General features: G+C 36.5%; 1 protein-coding gene across 5 annotated transcripts in view; it reads right to left on the reverse strand.

Annotated features, from left to right (window-relative positions):
• Nucleotides 1-15,706, reverse strand: part of ROBO1 (roundabout guidance receptor 1) — a 1,297,074-nt gene that overhangs the window by 379,304 nt on the left and 902,064 nt on the right. For all 5 annotated transcript variants that reach the window (XM_072621629.1, XM_072621631.1, XM_072621627.1 and 2 more), the window contains one exon: nt 700-1,026. In XM_072621629.1, coding sequence (XP_072477730.1) covers nt 700-1,026 — 327 coding nt within the window. The remainder of the gene's footprint in view (nt 1-699; nt 1,027-15,706) is intronic.

The raw sequence follows: 15,706 nt of genomic DNA on the forward strand, positions 1-15,706 counted from the left end.
TCTATCAACTACTCTATACAAAATACCTGCAAACATAGTTTAACACACAAATATTTTCTAAAGTAATTTCACAGAACTATATTAGCTATCAGTATAAAAATCCAATGATCCCTTCGAGTGTTACCTATATCAAAGTGCATTCAAACCAATTATTTTCACTGAAATAGCAGAGTACACAGCACATATACAATGCTGTACAAATATACTTTTGCATAAAGTATAATATATTTCCAAGGGTAACCAAGAGTTGAAATGATTTAGAATCTACATATACATACAATGTTGTTCTTGTGTTCATCCTTCACTGTCGAAGGATGCCATCAGAGAAATGATGCCATGACCTGCAATGTAGTTCTTTAAATGAACATGAATACAGTCTATTTAAGTTACTATGTTATGAATAATTATATTAAATAAATGTAAAACCAAGTATAAAGGGAAAAAATTTTCCCCATTAAGATATGACAACTCCAATATGCTCTTTTCTACACTTTCAAATCAAAAGGAAACCTCAAAAATTAGATGTAAATACATTCACACAGCCAAGACAAGAAGTCTATACAAGAAAATGCAAACAGATTATTTCATTTTTATATAAAGCTATAAATTTTCCTTAGGCACAGAGTATTATTTAAACTTCATTTTCTATTGCCATTATCAGAACAACTGATTTAATCTGCAGAACCAGAAATTACTTACTTGCTACCTCCAGCGATGCATTATGGCTCACAGCTTCTCCAAGATAGTTCCGTGCTACACAGATATAGACTCCTTCATCAGGCCTACTTTTTCGACCATGTACTATACGTAAGAAAAATAAAGATCCACTTGGAAGTAACATTCGGTGTGAACGAGAGTCATCTTTGTCTGTTTCCACTCTTTCTCCTCCTTTATACCATTCAATAGTTGGTGTGGGTCTGCCTTCTGCTTTACAGTTCAAAGTAGCTGGTTCGCCTTTAGAAACAATGAGATCAGAAGGATGTTCAACAATACGAGGAGGAAAATCCTCCTGACGAAGACGGGAGCCTGTAAGAGAATTGAAAAATGATGATAATCATGTACTGCTTTTAAGAGATTTAAATTTGTTTTGCTTAAAAAGTCTTCTAAACCCCTTGGCCTATCATTCAAGAACTCATACAAGCTCTCTTCCATCTACCTTTGCTAAACTATTTTCCACTATCTCCAATGTAAAACCAGGCAGCTCAGTTAACACATGGACTCATTCCTTCCCACATGTTTTGATGTGCTAGCTCTTTGCTCTCCTCTCAGGCTAAATCCTAGCTGTCCTTCCTTGAAACATTCCAAACCCTCAGTTAATTCCAGTTAACCTATAACTAATTACAGTATTTTTTATGAATATATTGTGTTTTCGCATTAAAATTTTAAGTTTCCTGAGAGTAGATACTTAAAGTAAGGACTGCATAAGAATACATATTTTTATACGCCCCAATGCCTGCTATAAGCAGAGAAACAATAAGAGCTTACAATTATAGAGTAATACCAATATTTATAAAGTATATTAATATTTATAAAGAGTTTTTGCGGGGGCGGAGCCAAGATGGCGGAGTAGAAAGACGCACATACACATAGCTCTGAACCCACAACCCACAGAACGGCTAGAGGGGATCAACTCACGGTGAATTCTGCACCCAGAGGCCACGGAATATTGGAGCAAGGGAGATTTCTGTTCCAGAGGGACCTGCAAACCTCTCGCGGGGGGGTCCTTCATGCTGCGGACTGGGTGCTGGGACTGGGAGCTGAGTGCAGCCCTGCAGCGGCCGCAACACCGTGAGGAAAAGATCTGAGCGGGCTACTGGGACGGGATCTCCAGCGGCGGTGCAAGCCCCTCCACCCACAGGTGACGGGGGGTCTGTGAGAGAATCTCTTTGGCGGGTTGAGAGGGGAGTGGGGTGCCCCCATGGCTCGGCCCCCCCCCGGGAGATAGAAGCTGAGAGGTGTTTGCAGACAGGGGCTCCCCAAGCAGGCAGGAGCCTGGATCCATTGTGGAAGGTCTGTACATAAACCCCCTGAGGGAACTGAGCCTGAGAGGCGGCCCTGCCCAGACCTGACCATCTGAACTTAATTCTCACACTGAATAGAAGCCCTGCCCCCGCCAAAAGCCCTAAGGCGGGAAGCAGCATTTGAATCTCAGTCCCCAAACACTGGCTGGGAGGACCAGGAGGCAAGGTGGGTGTGAGGAGAATATTCAGAGGTCAAGTCACTGGCTGGGGAGAATGCCCAGAAAAGGGAAAAGAAATAAAACTATTGATGGCTACTTTCTTGGAGAACAGACATTTCCTCCCTTCCTTTCTGATGAGGAAGAACAATGCTTACCATCAGACAAAGACACAGAAATCAAGGATTCTGTGTCCCAGCCCACCCAATGGGCTCAGGCCATGGAAGAGCTCAAAAAGAATTTTGAAAATCAAGTTTAGAGAGGTGGAGGAAAAACTGGGAAGAGAAATGAGAGGGATGAAAGAGAAGCATGAAAAGCAGATCAGCTCCCTGCTAAAGGAGAACCAAAAAAATGTTGAAGAAATTAACACCTTGAAAACTAGCCTAACTCAATTGGCAAAAGAGGTTCAAAAAGCCAATGAGGAGAAGAATGCTTTCAAAAGCAGAATTAGCCAAATGGAAAAGGAGATTCAAAAGCTCACTGAAGAAAATAGTTCTTTCAAAACTAGAATGGTACAGATGGACGCTAAGGACTTTGTGAGAAAGACAGGTATCACAGAACATAGCGAGAAGATTGGAAAAATGGAAGATAATGTGAAATATCTTATTGGAAAAACAACTGACCTGGAAAATAGATTCAGGAGAGACAATGTAAAAATTCTGGGACTACCTGAAAACCATGATCAAAAGAAGAGCCTAGACATCATCTTCCATGAAATTATGAAGGAAAACTGCCCTGAGATTCTAGAACCAGAGGGCAAAATAAATATTCAAGGAATCCACAGAACACCGCATGAAAGAGATACAAAAAGAGAAACTCCTAGGAACATTGTGGCCAAATTCCAGAATTCCCAGGTGAAAGAGAAAATATTGCAAGCAGCTAGAAAGAAACAATTCAAGTATTGTGGAAATACAATCAGGATAACACAAGATCTAGCACCCTCTACATTAAGGGACCGAAGGGAATGGAATAGGATATTCTAGAAGTCAAAGGAACTAGGACTAAAACCAAGAATCACCTACCCAGCAAAACTGAGTATAATACTTCAGGAGAAAAAATGGTCTTTCAATGAAATGGAGGATTTTCAGGTTTTCTTGATGAAAAGACCAGAGCTGAAAAGAAAATTTGACTTTCAAACACAAGAATGAAGAGAACCATGAAAACGTGAACAGCAAAGAGAGTCATAAGGGACTTACTAAAGTTGAACTGTTTACATTCCTACATAGAAAGACAATATTTGTAACTCTTGAAACATTTCAGTATCTGGGTACTGGGTGGGAGTACACACACACACATGCACACACGCACACATACATAGAGACAGAGTGCACAGAGTGAATTGAAGAGGATGGGATCATATCTTAAAAAAAAAAATGAAATCAAGCAGTGAGAGAGAAATATTGGGAGGAGAAAGGGAGAAATTGAATGGGGCAAATTATCTCTCATAAAAGAGGCAAGCAAAAGACTTATTAGTGGAGGGATAAAGAGGGGAGGCGAGAGAAAATCATGAGGTCTACCCTCATCACATTCCACTAAAGAAAAGAACAAAATGCACACTCATTTTGATAGGAAAACCTATCTCACAATACAGGAGAGTGGGGGACAAGGGCACAAGTAGGGTGGGGGGGAGGATAGAGGGGAGGGCATGGGGAGGAGAATGCAATCCGAGGTTGACACTCATGGGGAGGGAAAGGATCATAAGAGAATGGAAGTAATGGGGGACAGGATAGGATGGAGGGAAATATAGTTAGTCCTATACAACACAACTAGTATGGAAATCATTTGCAAAACTACACAGATTTGGCCTATATTGAATTGCTTGTCCTCCAAAGGGAAGGGGTGGAGAGGGAGGGAGCTAAAGAAGTTGGAACTCAAAGTGTTAGGATCAACTGTAATGTTCTTAACACTAGGAAATAAGAAATACAGGTTAAGGGGTAAAGAAAGCTATCTGGCCCTACAGGACAAAAGAGAAGATGGAGACAAGGGCAGAGAGGGAGGATAGAAGAGAGAGCAGATTGGTCACAGGGGCAATTAGAATGCTTGGGTTTGGGGGGGGGAGGGGAGAAAAGGGGAGAAAATTTGTAACCCAAAACTTTGTGAAAATAAATGTTAAAAGTTAAATAAAAAATTTAAAAAAAAAGAGTTTTTATATAACAATTCTACAAAGTAGATAGTACATATGATAAAATCTCATCCCAATTTACAGATGAGAAAATGTGGCTCAGATCAAAGTGTCCAAACTACAGCTTGGACCAAGGTCTTTGGATTTATTCTTTGGGGGTGGGATGGGGGAAGGCAATTGAGGTTTAGTGATTTATTAGCCCACAACTAGAAAGTATCTGAGGCCACATCTGAATCCAGGTCCTCCTGACTCCAGGATAGGTATTCTATTTACTGCATCACTGAGCTGCCCTTTCTGATGTATTCTTTAAAATAGTTCTGAATAAATGTTCTCAAGTATAATTTCAAAACATGATTAATGAGAAAAAATATAACAGAGAGCAAGATTAATAATTCCAAAATCGCCTTGGGGTAGTCACTAAACTTTATATATAAATCAGTTACATATCAAAAATAAAATTTAAATTAGTTATTTGGAATTCCAAATGTATTTTCCCACAGAAACACTGTGTTTGTGTTGTTGTTGTTGCGTTTGTCCTTTGTTCTCACAGAGGACCATGACATCAAGATGAGAACATGACTTGCAGTTGACTGAGTGAGGGAGGGCTGTGCAAAGTCACCAACCTCACTTTCTTCTCCTGAGCCACCTGGGTCCAGTGGTCAGATATTCATCAGGATGACTGGAGATGGCCCAGGATGCAATGGGAGACCCTGGCCCTTTCAGGTTAAGGTCTTATCACATTCTCCCTTTGAGTGAGATACACCCATTCAATGAATAGGCTTCTTTAAATTTCAAGGGATGGCCCTTTTAATCCAAAAAAAAAAAAAATTAAACTGGGAGAGGAAGACCCTCAGGGTTCCTGGGTAAAGGAGAAACAATTACTATTACTTGTATAGATATGGTTGTTAGTTCCTTATTCCACCCCACAAAAGTTTATTTAACATTATTCATATAGAAATGAAATATCGTACTGTAGACTGTTAAAATTAATTATCTGAAGTAAAAAAGAAACTGAGGACAAACCAAAGCATCTATGATTTAATTTGCAAAGCTAGCATTTGCATACTAAATCAGGTCACCTGACTCTTCTGAAGTCAGAGACAAGGAGCGATTTATAGAACTGATTTTATAACAGGAAAGAGAAATTAAAAAAAAAAAACTTGTTTTGAACATAATTGAATTGGATAAGGCAAGTCACTTGACTAGTTAGCTTCTCCCAGGCTTTCTTAATCCTATCCAGAAGTCCTTTCCTTTCAGGTGGTATCTTTCGTAACTAGAAAGTATACTGGGAAAGAGGAACCTGTGGTAGAAGTTAGCAGTTACCCCCTACCTTTCTTAGAAGAGTCCACCTAGAGCTCAAGAAAAAAAGGGGGCTTATTCACTAAGACTAAAAAGAGGAAATTAACCCCTAGCTAACCTGTCTCCAACTGCCAGAAAAGGGACTTTGGCCTCTTATCAACTTGTCTTTCCGCTAGAAAGGGAAATTTAGCCTTCTGAGAAACCTTATAATTTTATGATTATTTTATTCTTCTAAATTTTCTGCTATTAAATGATAAAGTCTTATCAGTCTATCTATTCGCTAAGTCCATAGGTAACCTAGACTTAAGAGACTATCTATATTAGTCTGTTTAGCTGTTAGGACTAGTTTTTCCTAAAGAAGGGAGTTTAATCCTATAATGAAACAAAAAATAAATCAAAGTAATCAACATTGGTTTTCTGTTCAAGAACAGAGGTATCAGACTCATAGGGTACAAGTGCCTGCAAAATTCCCAAAAACAGAAACCAGATTAAAAGGGAACTGAAAAATGTTTAGCAAGATAACTATAAATATAATATAACACAAATAATGTTAATTTGTAGTTTTCTAAGTCAATGTGCATCTCATAGGGATTTTAAATAAGTTGGATTTTAGTATGTATAAGGTGGATTTTTGTTATTATTTCTTAAAGTTTAGTTTTCCAGGATCCATAGCCATAACAATCTCTATTTCCCAGGCTCATGACTTATAAACATCTCCACCAATCTTGAGAAGCATTATATAACAATAAATAATATAAATATCTGTGCTTAAATTGTAAATATCCACTGCAACTGTGCAGCGGATATAAGGGTAAGGTAATGTAAACTTGTGAGGCTATTGCTGGCAATATGCCTTCTTTCTCTATTGCCCTATAAAGCAGGTGGGCACTGGTCAGTGAGTGGGGAACCCTTAGGGTTGAATGCACAAGCTGGAATGCTGGGGATCGGTCCCCATCAAGGCTTGGAGGAAATCTGTGTTTGCTTCAACTGCCCCCACTGAGGCTTGAGGGGATCTAGGGGAATACACAAGTTGTGCCTGTCTTGACTGACCCCATCAAAATGTAAGGGGTAGTTGCCCCCTTTTCACGCCAGCCCCTGAGAAAAGGATGATTAGGAAATGCTGTAGGAGTTGGTACTCTCATTATCAACAACCCCCTTTGAGAAGACTAGACTAGAATAAAGTAAGATTATTAACCCCTCCAAAGCTGTCTTCCTGTCCTTCCTGTCTGACCAGATCAAGAGTGAACCTAGGTTAGCAGCCATCCTGTGTACTAGTGTTACCTGTCTTACAGGGATCCATTTTTATTTGAGTTTGACACCACTACTATGGACCTTAACATAGCCGCAGTTCACAGGGAGTCAGGCACAGAAACAGGAACTTGGCTTGTATAAACATTTCAGATCACATCGTGGCTCCAGGTACTCCCCTAATAAACAATTCTAATTTCTTCTGGGAATATAAGAATTGGCCTCTTTGTTTCCTTTTCCACTGCCACCACTTGTTACTACTAATCAAGGTTTATTTCCTTTCCTGGTACACTATGGAAAAGGGCATAGTTCCACAGCTCCTTCCCTATGTTCCCATTCCATGAATAAATGCTGTCTTTTTTCTTTAAGAACTTACAAGGTAATTTCTTGACAACAAGAGAAAACAAGGAATAATAAAAAAGTTCCTTCTGATTTGTTTCCACCTTAATGGGGTCAACAGAGAGAATTACATACAGATGCTAGTGATAGATCTCCCTATCCAAGGAAACAAAAGTTTATCTACATTTCAAAGGAAATACAAACAAATTCTGGCTATGATAACATGGGGGGAGGGAGTTTAAAAAGTGGGATATACATTGGTGGGAGCTGATGACTTCTTAAGTTCTTTCCAACTCAGACTCTTTATTCCTCTAGTTGCAGAAAGATTTGACTAGTAATGGGAAATAAGAGAATTTGTGGACATAACAGAGGTTAAAGAAGAACTTGTCTTGAGTATTCAGGTATTTGATTTTACCTTTACTAACTCAATCCTTGCCACTGTAGACATTATTTTGGGATAAATCAAGAATTAGGGGAAGAGCATGGCACAAAACCCAGCAAAGGGTTCCAAAAAGCAACCAAAAGGAAAATTCAAATTGTAGCAGCTAGAGAAAAGAATTCCTGTAGATGTCAGAATTTTCTGGGTGATCATTAATATATAAAATATATATGTAAATGATATGTCATCTACATGTTAGAAACACACAAACATCCCCAAAAATGTAATAATAAATAATTCTTTCCACTTCATGTATTGTCTTAAAATTGTAACTTGGAAGCTGAAAAAGAACTTTGAGGTCATAGTTTAACCTCTTCACATTCTAACTGTGGAAACTGAGGCCCAGAAAAATAAAATGACTTGCCCAAGGTCATACAAGCAGTTAAGTCCAAATCTTCTGACTACAAATTCTTTCCATTAAACCATTCTACTTCTCAAGGATAGAAGGTGAAGAGTGATGGCAGGCCCATAATCTTTAAATGTCCCCCAAACTTTAATGGAAGTATCCCAAAGTGACACTGGGGGAAAAGTGTGAAATTGCCTGGCCCTCAGGCACTTGTCCTCTAGCTTAGTGAATAAAGGAAGATTTTTTTAAACTATCAAAAGGATATTTTTTAATCAACCTAAATTTTTTCTTTTAAATCTATCTTTTCCTTGCTAAAAGTGATAGCTAATACAGGAAAACTCCTGGGTATCTACAATCATACTAAAATGAATTATTCTAGAGAGTCAAGTTATCACTTCAAGAACCAATTTCTCTTCTTTCAAAAATGTACCATATGTTTCCTTATATTCTTAAACCATAGTGAACATAATTTAATTTATTCTTTATGACTACAGGGTTATCATCAAAACATCAATTACTATGCTATGGTCACAAAGTGATGCCCTCAGGACTTAGCTTAATATGTAAAGCTGTTTACTTCTACATTAAATTGCCTGACCAGGGCAATTTCTGAATTCTATCTGCTTCTCAGAGTTTTTGCTGTCAACTGTAACTTGTGCAGTAGTCAGTGTTGTATCATTTCCTATCATGGATTTGGGAATTGTAAATCCAAATGTTTTGGAAGAGTTAAGCAATACAATAATATCTCTTGCATTTGGATTCAAAACATCCTCTTACAAGGAGAGGAAAGAAGAAGGTATACTATGATAAGAAACAAGTGAACATGAACTCAAAAACATCCAGAAATTACTCACAAAATGTACTAGAACCATAAGAGGAAAAACATTCTGGCTAAAAAAAACCTAAAATTTCGATATTTTGTAAGATTAATAAGAAGTGGAACTTGTAAAGGTAGCTGTACAGGTTTGCAGAAGCATTTAAAATTGTTTCATGAGGAAAATGGAAATGTGGATCTGGAAGAGGAACTAAAAAGTAAAAATGGGAAATTAAAGAAGGAAATGAGATAGTGAGATGGAGTCTGAGACAAAGAGAAAGAAGATACCCCACAAGAACACACTAATTCGATAAGAAAAAATGTATTAAGGGACAACAAAATGACTAAAGCAAAATTAATTTTCATTCACTTAAAAATAGTTATATAAATATACATTAACTGCTAAAGAGCAGAAATGGGTTTCATAATAACAAAAAGTTTGGAAGATACTGATGTTGGGTCTAATTCAGTTGTGTGACCCTCAAAGCTACCTGCTGAAGTGAACATTAAATGAGCCAAATAACTGTATCAATACCAGAATTGCTCTAGCTTTCCCCAAACCCTACAAGGAATGATAAGCATCAGGCCTTGAGGTACTTAAGATTACAAAATATCATGGAATTCCTAATATCTCTTTTATATTTCACATTTAAGCCTAGAGCTGAACTACATCTAAGCTGATGGTTGGAAGCAAGGGAGTCAGATACCATTTTCTAAGTTTCATGCCTTGGGATTTCAGCACATTATAAGAATCATATCATCTTATAAGAAGTTTCAATATTGGTATCACTAAAATATTAAACATATGGCTTGCCTAGGGAGATGATACTGGTGAAACTGTGGTGCTTGAGAAGAAATTGCTATGAGATTTGCAATTATTAAAAATAAGTCCAGAAGTCTGAAGCTTCTGGGCAAACTGTTTTCAGAGAAGCAATCTATAACTGTCTGGTGGACCCCTTTTAATATGTTAGTCTTACGTGGTAGTGATCACATAGCTAACAGTGATCTTTCCTAACAATGTGCTTGAATAACTTTCAGTCAGGTTTAGGAAAATATTTTGCCTCTTCTTGTAGACACTCCATTTATAAGACTTTTACTTCCACCTGAATTTCTTGACATATCATCTACTTTAGTCTAACAAGCTAAAAAAGGAGTCTCTATCTCAAATATCAGGGACAATCTTCCTCAATCACCATGTAGTAAACAACTCTAAGTAAATGTAATTTGCTTATCACAATCAGGGTTTTTAGAAATTTTTAGTTTATATGTGTGTGTGTGTGTTTACATATATATATATATATATATATAATATATATATATATGTTTGCATTTATATTTATATATATTCGTTTCAGTATTTCAGTTTATATTACCCAGGACCCAGACTGCTAATGCCACTAAATATGGCCTTAGCATACAGTCCGCTTTATAACATGTCATAGAATCAATTCGGTATGAATAATCTCATCACCAATAGGTTGATCAAGAGCCATTTCTGAAATCCTCATCAAAGCTGCTAGGTGACTTGGGCAATGGAGAAGAGGTCACTGTGCTAGCAATGAGAAATAATAATCTTGCACTTTTTAAGCCCTCTATGACAACTTCTGGTAATCTAAATGTAAAGCAAGTACCTACTGGATAACAAACATAGTGTTGGAAAAAAAAAAGGCATCAGTGTTGACATTCTTGGAAAAAATGAAACCAGAAGACAAAAGCTGTTGCTGCAAAAATGACTTGGAGGTTTTCCAAAGAAAGGCAAACAAAGAAGGCACACACATGTAGCTAAAAACGACCAATATTTCATGGAACTCTGAATGATGTCACTGCAAACATAAGCAAAAAGAGCATCATGAAGATAGTTTAAGTTTATACACCAAGATCTGCTGCAGGTGTGGCATAAAGGACAGAGAATTGGCATCAGAGTCAGAAAGAACCGATTCAAGTGCGGTGTCCAATACTTACTGATGACGCAGCCCTACGCAAGTCACTTCATTTCTAAGTAACTTAACCCTGAGCCTAAGTTTCAGAGTCGCTGTTGCCCTTCCTTAACTGGAGAGAGAAAGAAGGATAACTCCTCATCAGGAGCTTCCAAAAGCAAGGAAATCTCAGGTCTAATCTCTGTAAATTTGCTGCACAGGATAAAGAGTTAGAGAAATATTAGGGGGAAAAAACTTGCTAAGATATTCCACACTAAATTAACATTAAGGTATACTGATCCTTAATTATTTGAACATAAAGGTCTCCATTGGAGAAAATGGCAAAATACTGGAAATCGTGGTTCAGGACTGAGAAATTAAAAAGGCCAAATACTTATAGATTACTTAGGCATCTCAAGCTTCTGTAACATGAATATTTTGTTCAAGAAGATAGAGCATTCCGAACATGATTAGTATTAAACAACTCTACAAAAACAAAAAAAAACGAAATTTACTATATCGGTAAACATTTTATATGTTCCCTGTTAAGTGGACTAATGATCACAAAAATAAGTACCAGTTCAGAAGCCAGATAAATTATGTAATAACAACAGGAAAAAATTATGATATATGAATATAATGAAGTATTAATATACCATAAAAAATGTCAAAACAGATTCAAAGGAAACTTGAAAGACCTCTATGAACTGATGCAAAGCAAAGTGAAGAAAAGTGGAACAATTTATATAATGACTACATTAATTTATAATTTTATAAATTTATAACCAATCAAATTTATTTTTCATAAATAATTTTATCATTTATATCTACTTTTAAAATACTTTAGAACTCTGATCAATGCAATGACAAGCCACAATTCCTGAGAATGAGAAATGAAGCATCCCCTCCAAGAAATGTGATACGCTAAAAAATGGAGAATTAATTAAAAATGCAGGGCCTTGAGGCCCTGGGTTCCCCAACCTTGGGTGAGTCTCTGTAGACCTGCTTCTTCATTTATAAAATACATAGTCAATGTGGGAATTTGTTTTACTTAGCTGTACATATTATAAGGATTCTCTCTCTCTCTCTCTGTCTCTCTGTCTCTCTCTCTCTCTCTCTCTCTCTCTCTCTCTCTCTCTCTCTCATCCCCCCTCTTTCTCTATGTGTGTGTGAAGTGGGGGGGGGGAGGAAGAGATAAATATAATGAAAAATAAAAGCTTGTTCATTTGACAAAAATGATCAATTTTAAGTTTTAAAAAAATCACAAAATAGAAGACCAGAAGCTATATAAACTCATAAATTAACAAAATAAATACATAAAAAGCTAACACTAGATATATCACCACAGGCAAGTCCAGAGGTAGGGAACCTGCAGTCTCAAGGCCACAAGTGGCCTTCTAGATCCTTGGGTGGGGTCTTTTGACTGAGTCCAAGTTTTACAAATCAAATCCTTTTATTAAGGGAATTTGTTCTGTGATGTCTTGATTTAGTCAAAGGGCCGTACTTGAGTACTCTGAGGGGCACATGTGGCCTTGAGGCCCTGCGTTCTCCAACCTTGGGTGAGTCTCCGTAGACCTGCTTCTTCATTTATAAAAATTATAAGAGTAATAGTTGTAGCATCTAGATTGAATAACTGTTGTAAGAATTAAATGATATAATGTAGGTAAAGTGCTTTAAAAATCTCCAACAGCAATTAAATAAACCATAAATGTCAGCTCATATTTTATATCTACTTATATTTTACACGACTGACCCTGAATTAATAATGCTATTAATATTATACATTTCCAAGTATGACAGTATGCTTTGTAATTAAAAACACTTTAATTTTCAATACGAAGAAAATTGATGTATTTTTTTCCTGATCAGATTATAGTATATTCTACCTTATACTCACCATCTTAATTATTCAAGTTTAGGAATATTTTAAGAATGTAAGATTAAGAATAACATATAAGATATAGGTATATATTTGATATATATAAGAATAAGAAAAATTTATCTTGCGACTAGGAAATACTACTTTATGACTATTTTAATCTGCACAGTAGATGTCAAATCTAATCAGCCGACTTTGACAGTACAACGGGAAGCGCAACAGGAATGAAGCTGGTAGCCAATAAGGACAGTAGAGAAGGAAAAAAATGAGAACTGGTTCAGTAATGTTCCCAATAAACAAATCTATGTCCCAAATATATGGTCCCAATAATCAGACATATGAAGTAGGTAGTAAGATACATGGATACAAATATTTAGGTTGCCCCAATTGGAAAAAAGATATAAACCTAAGTGCTAAGTATTTAAGGGAAATACATGGAAGTCAGAGGCTCTTTCCAATGAGGAAACCAACCCTTGTTTATGAATATTACTTTACTTTTTTCCCCTTTTTTAATAAGACACTATAATGGAAAAAGTGGGCATAAGGTTGACCAAATTATGGTTTTAAGGTACTGAACTCTTTTCATTCAACTATCTTTAAAAAAATTTCCTCATTTGCTAATAATATTCATTGTTTCCACTTTTTCCCTACATTTCAAGTCTGCTTCCCTTCTGTGGAAAGGGTTAGGATACAATGAGTTGTATTTGGTTTTTAATTCCCTAAACAGGCTGAGAAACAGAAGTTTAGTCTAATGAAGTTTCTCTTCTAGATTCTTTGGTGGAAAACATTAAACCTGAAGTCATTGAAATATCCTATGGTATTCTTTATTACAGCATCTTGTAACATAACCCTATGCTAGCAAATTTCACAAAATTACTAACGGCACAAGGGGCCCACATTGTGTAAGTAGCTGACAGACAGACAATGAATATTAATAGAAAATTTGGTGACATCTGTCTGAGGGGATAAAATAGTCTTGACAACTAAGTTGTAATCTATCTGCAAATCTACATTTTTAAAAGAATCTTTCCTTGATTCTTAGACTTGTTATTTAAGCTCCACTTACGTTTTACTGAGCAGAATGGTCCCCGATTATGAACGTAAATCCTATAGTGGGGACCAATCCTGTAATTTTTCTGTCAAGAATTTCACTTCACAAGGGTGTTAGTTAAAAATAGCAACACAGCCCCTCTTAATTACATAGTATAGGCGCTGTTCACTATCTTGTATTGAGTTCTATACTTTCCCCAATACATACTTTTGCATTACAACAAAAGAAAGAGCAAAACCCTATTTGTACTCTAAATACTTAGTAAAGTTCAACTGAAATTTTGTATAAGTGACAGACTTTATGTGAAATTTATGAACACAAAACAAAATGAATTATCACTTTCCCCCAGCTCCTATAAACTTTGTATGAATTTCTGTGAAATATGACAATCAATTTTTTCTCTTATGAGGAAAAGTCTCATTTCCTTGAAGATATATTACTGGTTAAGGAAAGCATACAAATGAAAGAGATCATGGTCTAATCTATTGATGCCAATCAAACTCAAAAAGAAACAGAGGTCACTAAACCAAACATGGGGCTCCCTGAGGGCCTCATATTAACTTAGAAAATCATATATGTTTATATATTTGTTTTCAGTTAATACATCAACACATTAAAATCAGATAGGAATTTATTATAATATGATTCAGAATGTACTTGGGAAAATTATGGGCCCCAAATTTGACACTTCTGGTCTGGTGGATAAAAAGTTGGCCTCAGAGTCAGGAAGAACTGGATTCAGCTACCGATTATCACATAACATTTGTGTAATCCTGGGCAAATGATTTAACTCCTCAATGAACATAAACAACTTTCAGATTGTAATTTTAATAAGAAATACCAATCTATGTTGTTAAGAGGAGGGCCTAGAATTCCTTATGACTTAAGGAGTTCCTCCTAAACTTTCCCCTTCCCCTAGCAAAAAACTGCATAAAACTGTTTTCAGATTCTTTGACAATATTAGGTATTTAATGTAAGTAGGACTTGAAAAAAGTGAAGATATGGTCATTAAAGTACTCCCTACAAAGAGAATTAGAATCATTTTCCAGTGGCATGTATACTTTACAAGTACAACCAGATGAACATGATTCAAGCTACCTGAAAAAATAATACCAGAGTACAGCAAGGCATGTGTATTATGGTCTTGGGGAGAACAAATACCACAGACAAAACAACAACACAAGATTAAATATCAGAAAGGACTGGTAAAACACAGGTTTCTCTCAAGGAGGAGCTCTTCCTTGATCCTTTGTAGTACAAAAGTCCCTTGATCTGTACAGTCACTCGAGATTTTAAGGCTATAAAGAGGGCATAAAGCTGCCTTCCTCCAATGCAGAGAATTATAGGACTTTGGAGAGAATGATTTGTTTCCTAGACTCTGGAGCCATCAGAAAATTCCCTAACACATGAAATTTCATCTGATGAAAATAAAAAATATTTCTGCCCAGTAGTCAAGTGACCTCTCAAAGTCTAACTCTTCCAATGTTTTATTAAGCCATGATGAGGACCCTTAAATTTCCAAAGACTATACCTGTAGAACATGGGCTAGATTTTTTTGAACTGTGCAATTCATAAAGATGATCTAAAAAGATGTGAAGGGTTTGCAATCTGCATTGGCAGAGATAGCTCCTGAATTGATGAAATAAGAAATCTTATGAAGTCCTGAAAAAGGTATGCATCTAACACATATTATCTTCCTTAGACCAGCAGCAATTAGACATCTCAAACTCAAAGGGACCAAAATAGAACTTAATACATTTTCCAAAACATCTACTCCTTTTCCAAACTTTTCTATTTTTATTAAGGGTGTCGCTATTCTTCCAGGCTTTCATCTTGACATCATCCTCAGTTCCGAAATCACTCTCACATCATATATCCAACTAACTGCTAAATCTTACCATTTCTACCTTCACTAGTTTCTCTCATATTTAGCTTCTTCTCTTAAAAGTCTCCACTTTAGTCCATGCCCCTATCACCTTTTGCCTGCACTGTTGCAGCTGCCTATTAATTCATATTTTCTGCATGCTACAATGCCAAAATATATAGCACATCAACAACAATATAGATTAAAATAACA

The sequence above is a fragment of the Notamacropus eugenii genome, chromosome 6 (assembly GCF_028372415.1).
Source record: "Notamacropus eugenii isolate mMacEug1 chromosome 6, mMacEug1.pri_v2, whole genome shotgun sequence".
Taxonomy (NCBI): domain Eukaryota; kingdom Metazoa; phylum Chordata; class Mammalia; order Diprotodontia; family Macropodidae; genus Notamacropus; species Notamacropus eugenii.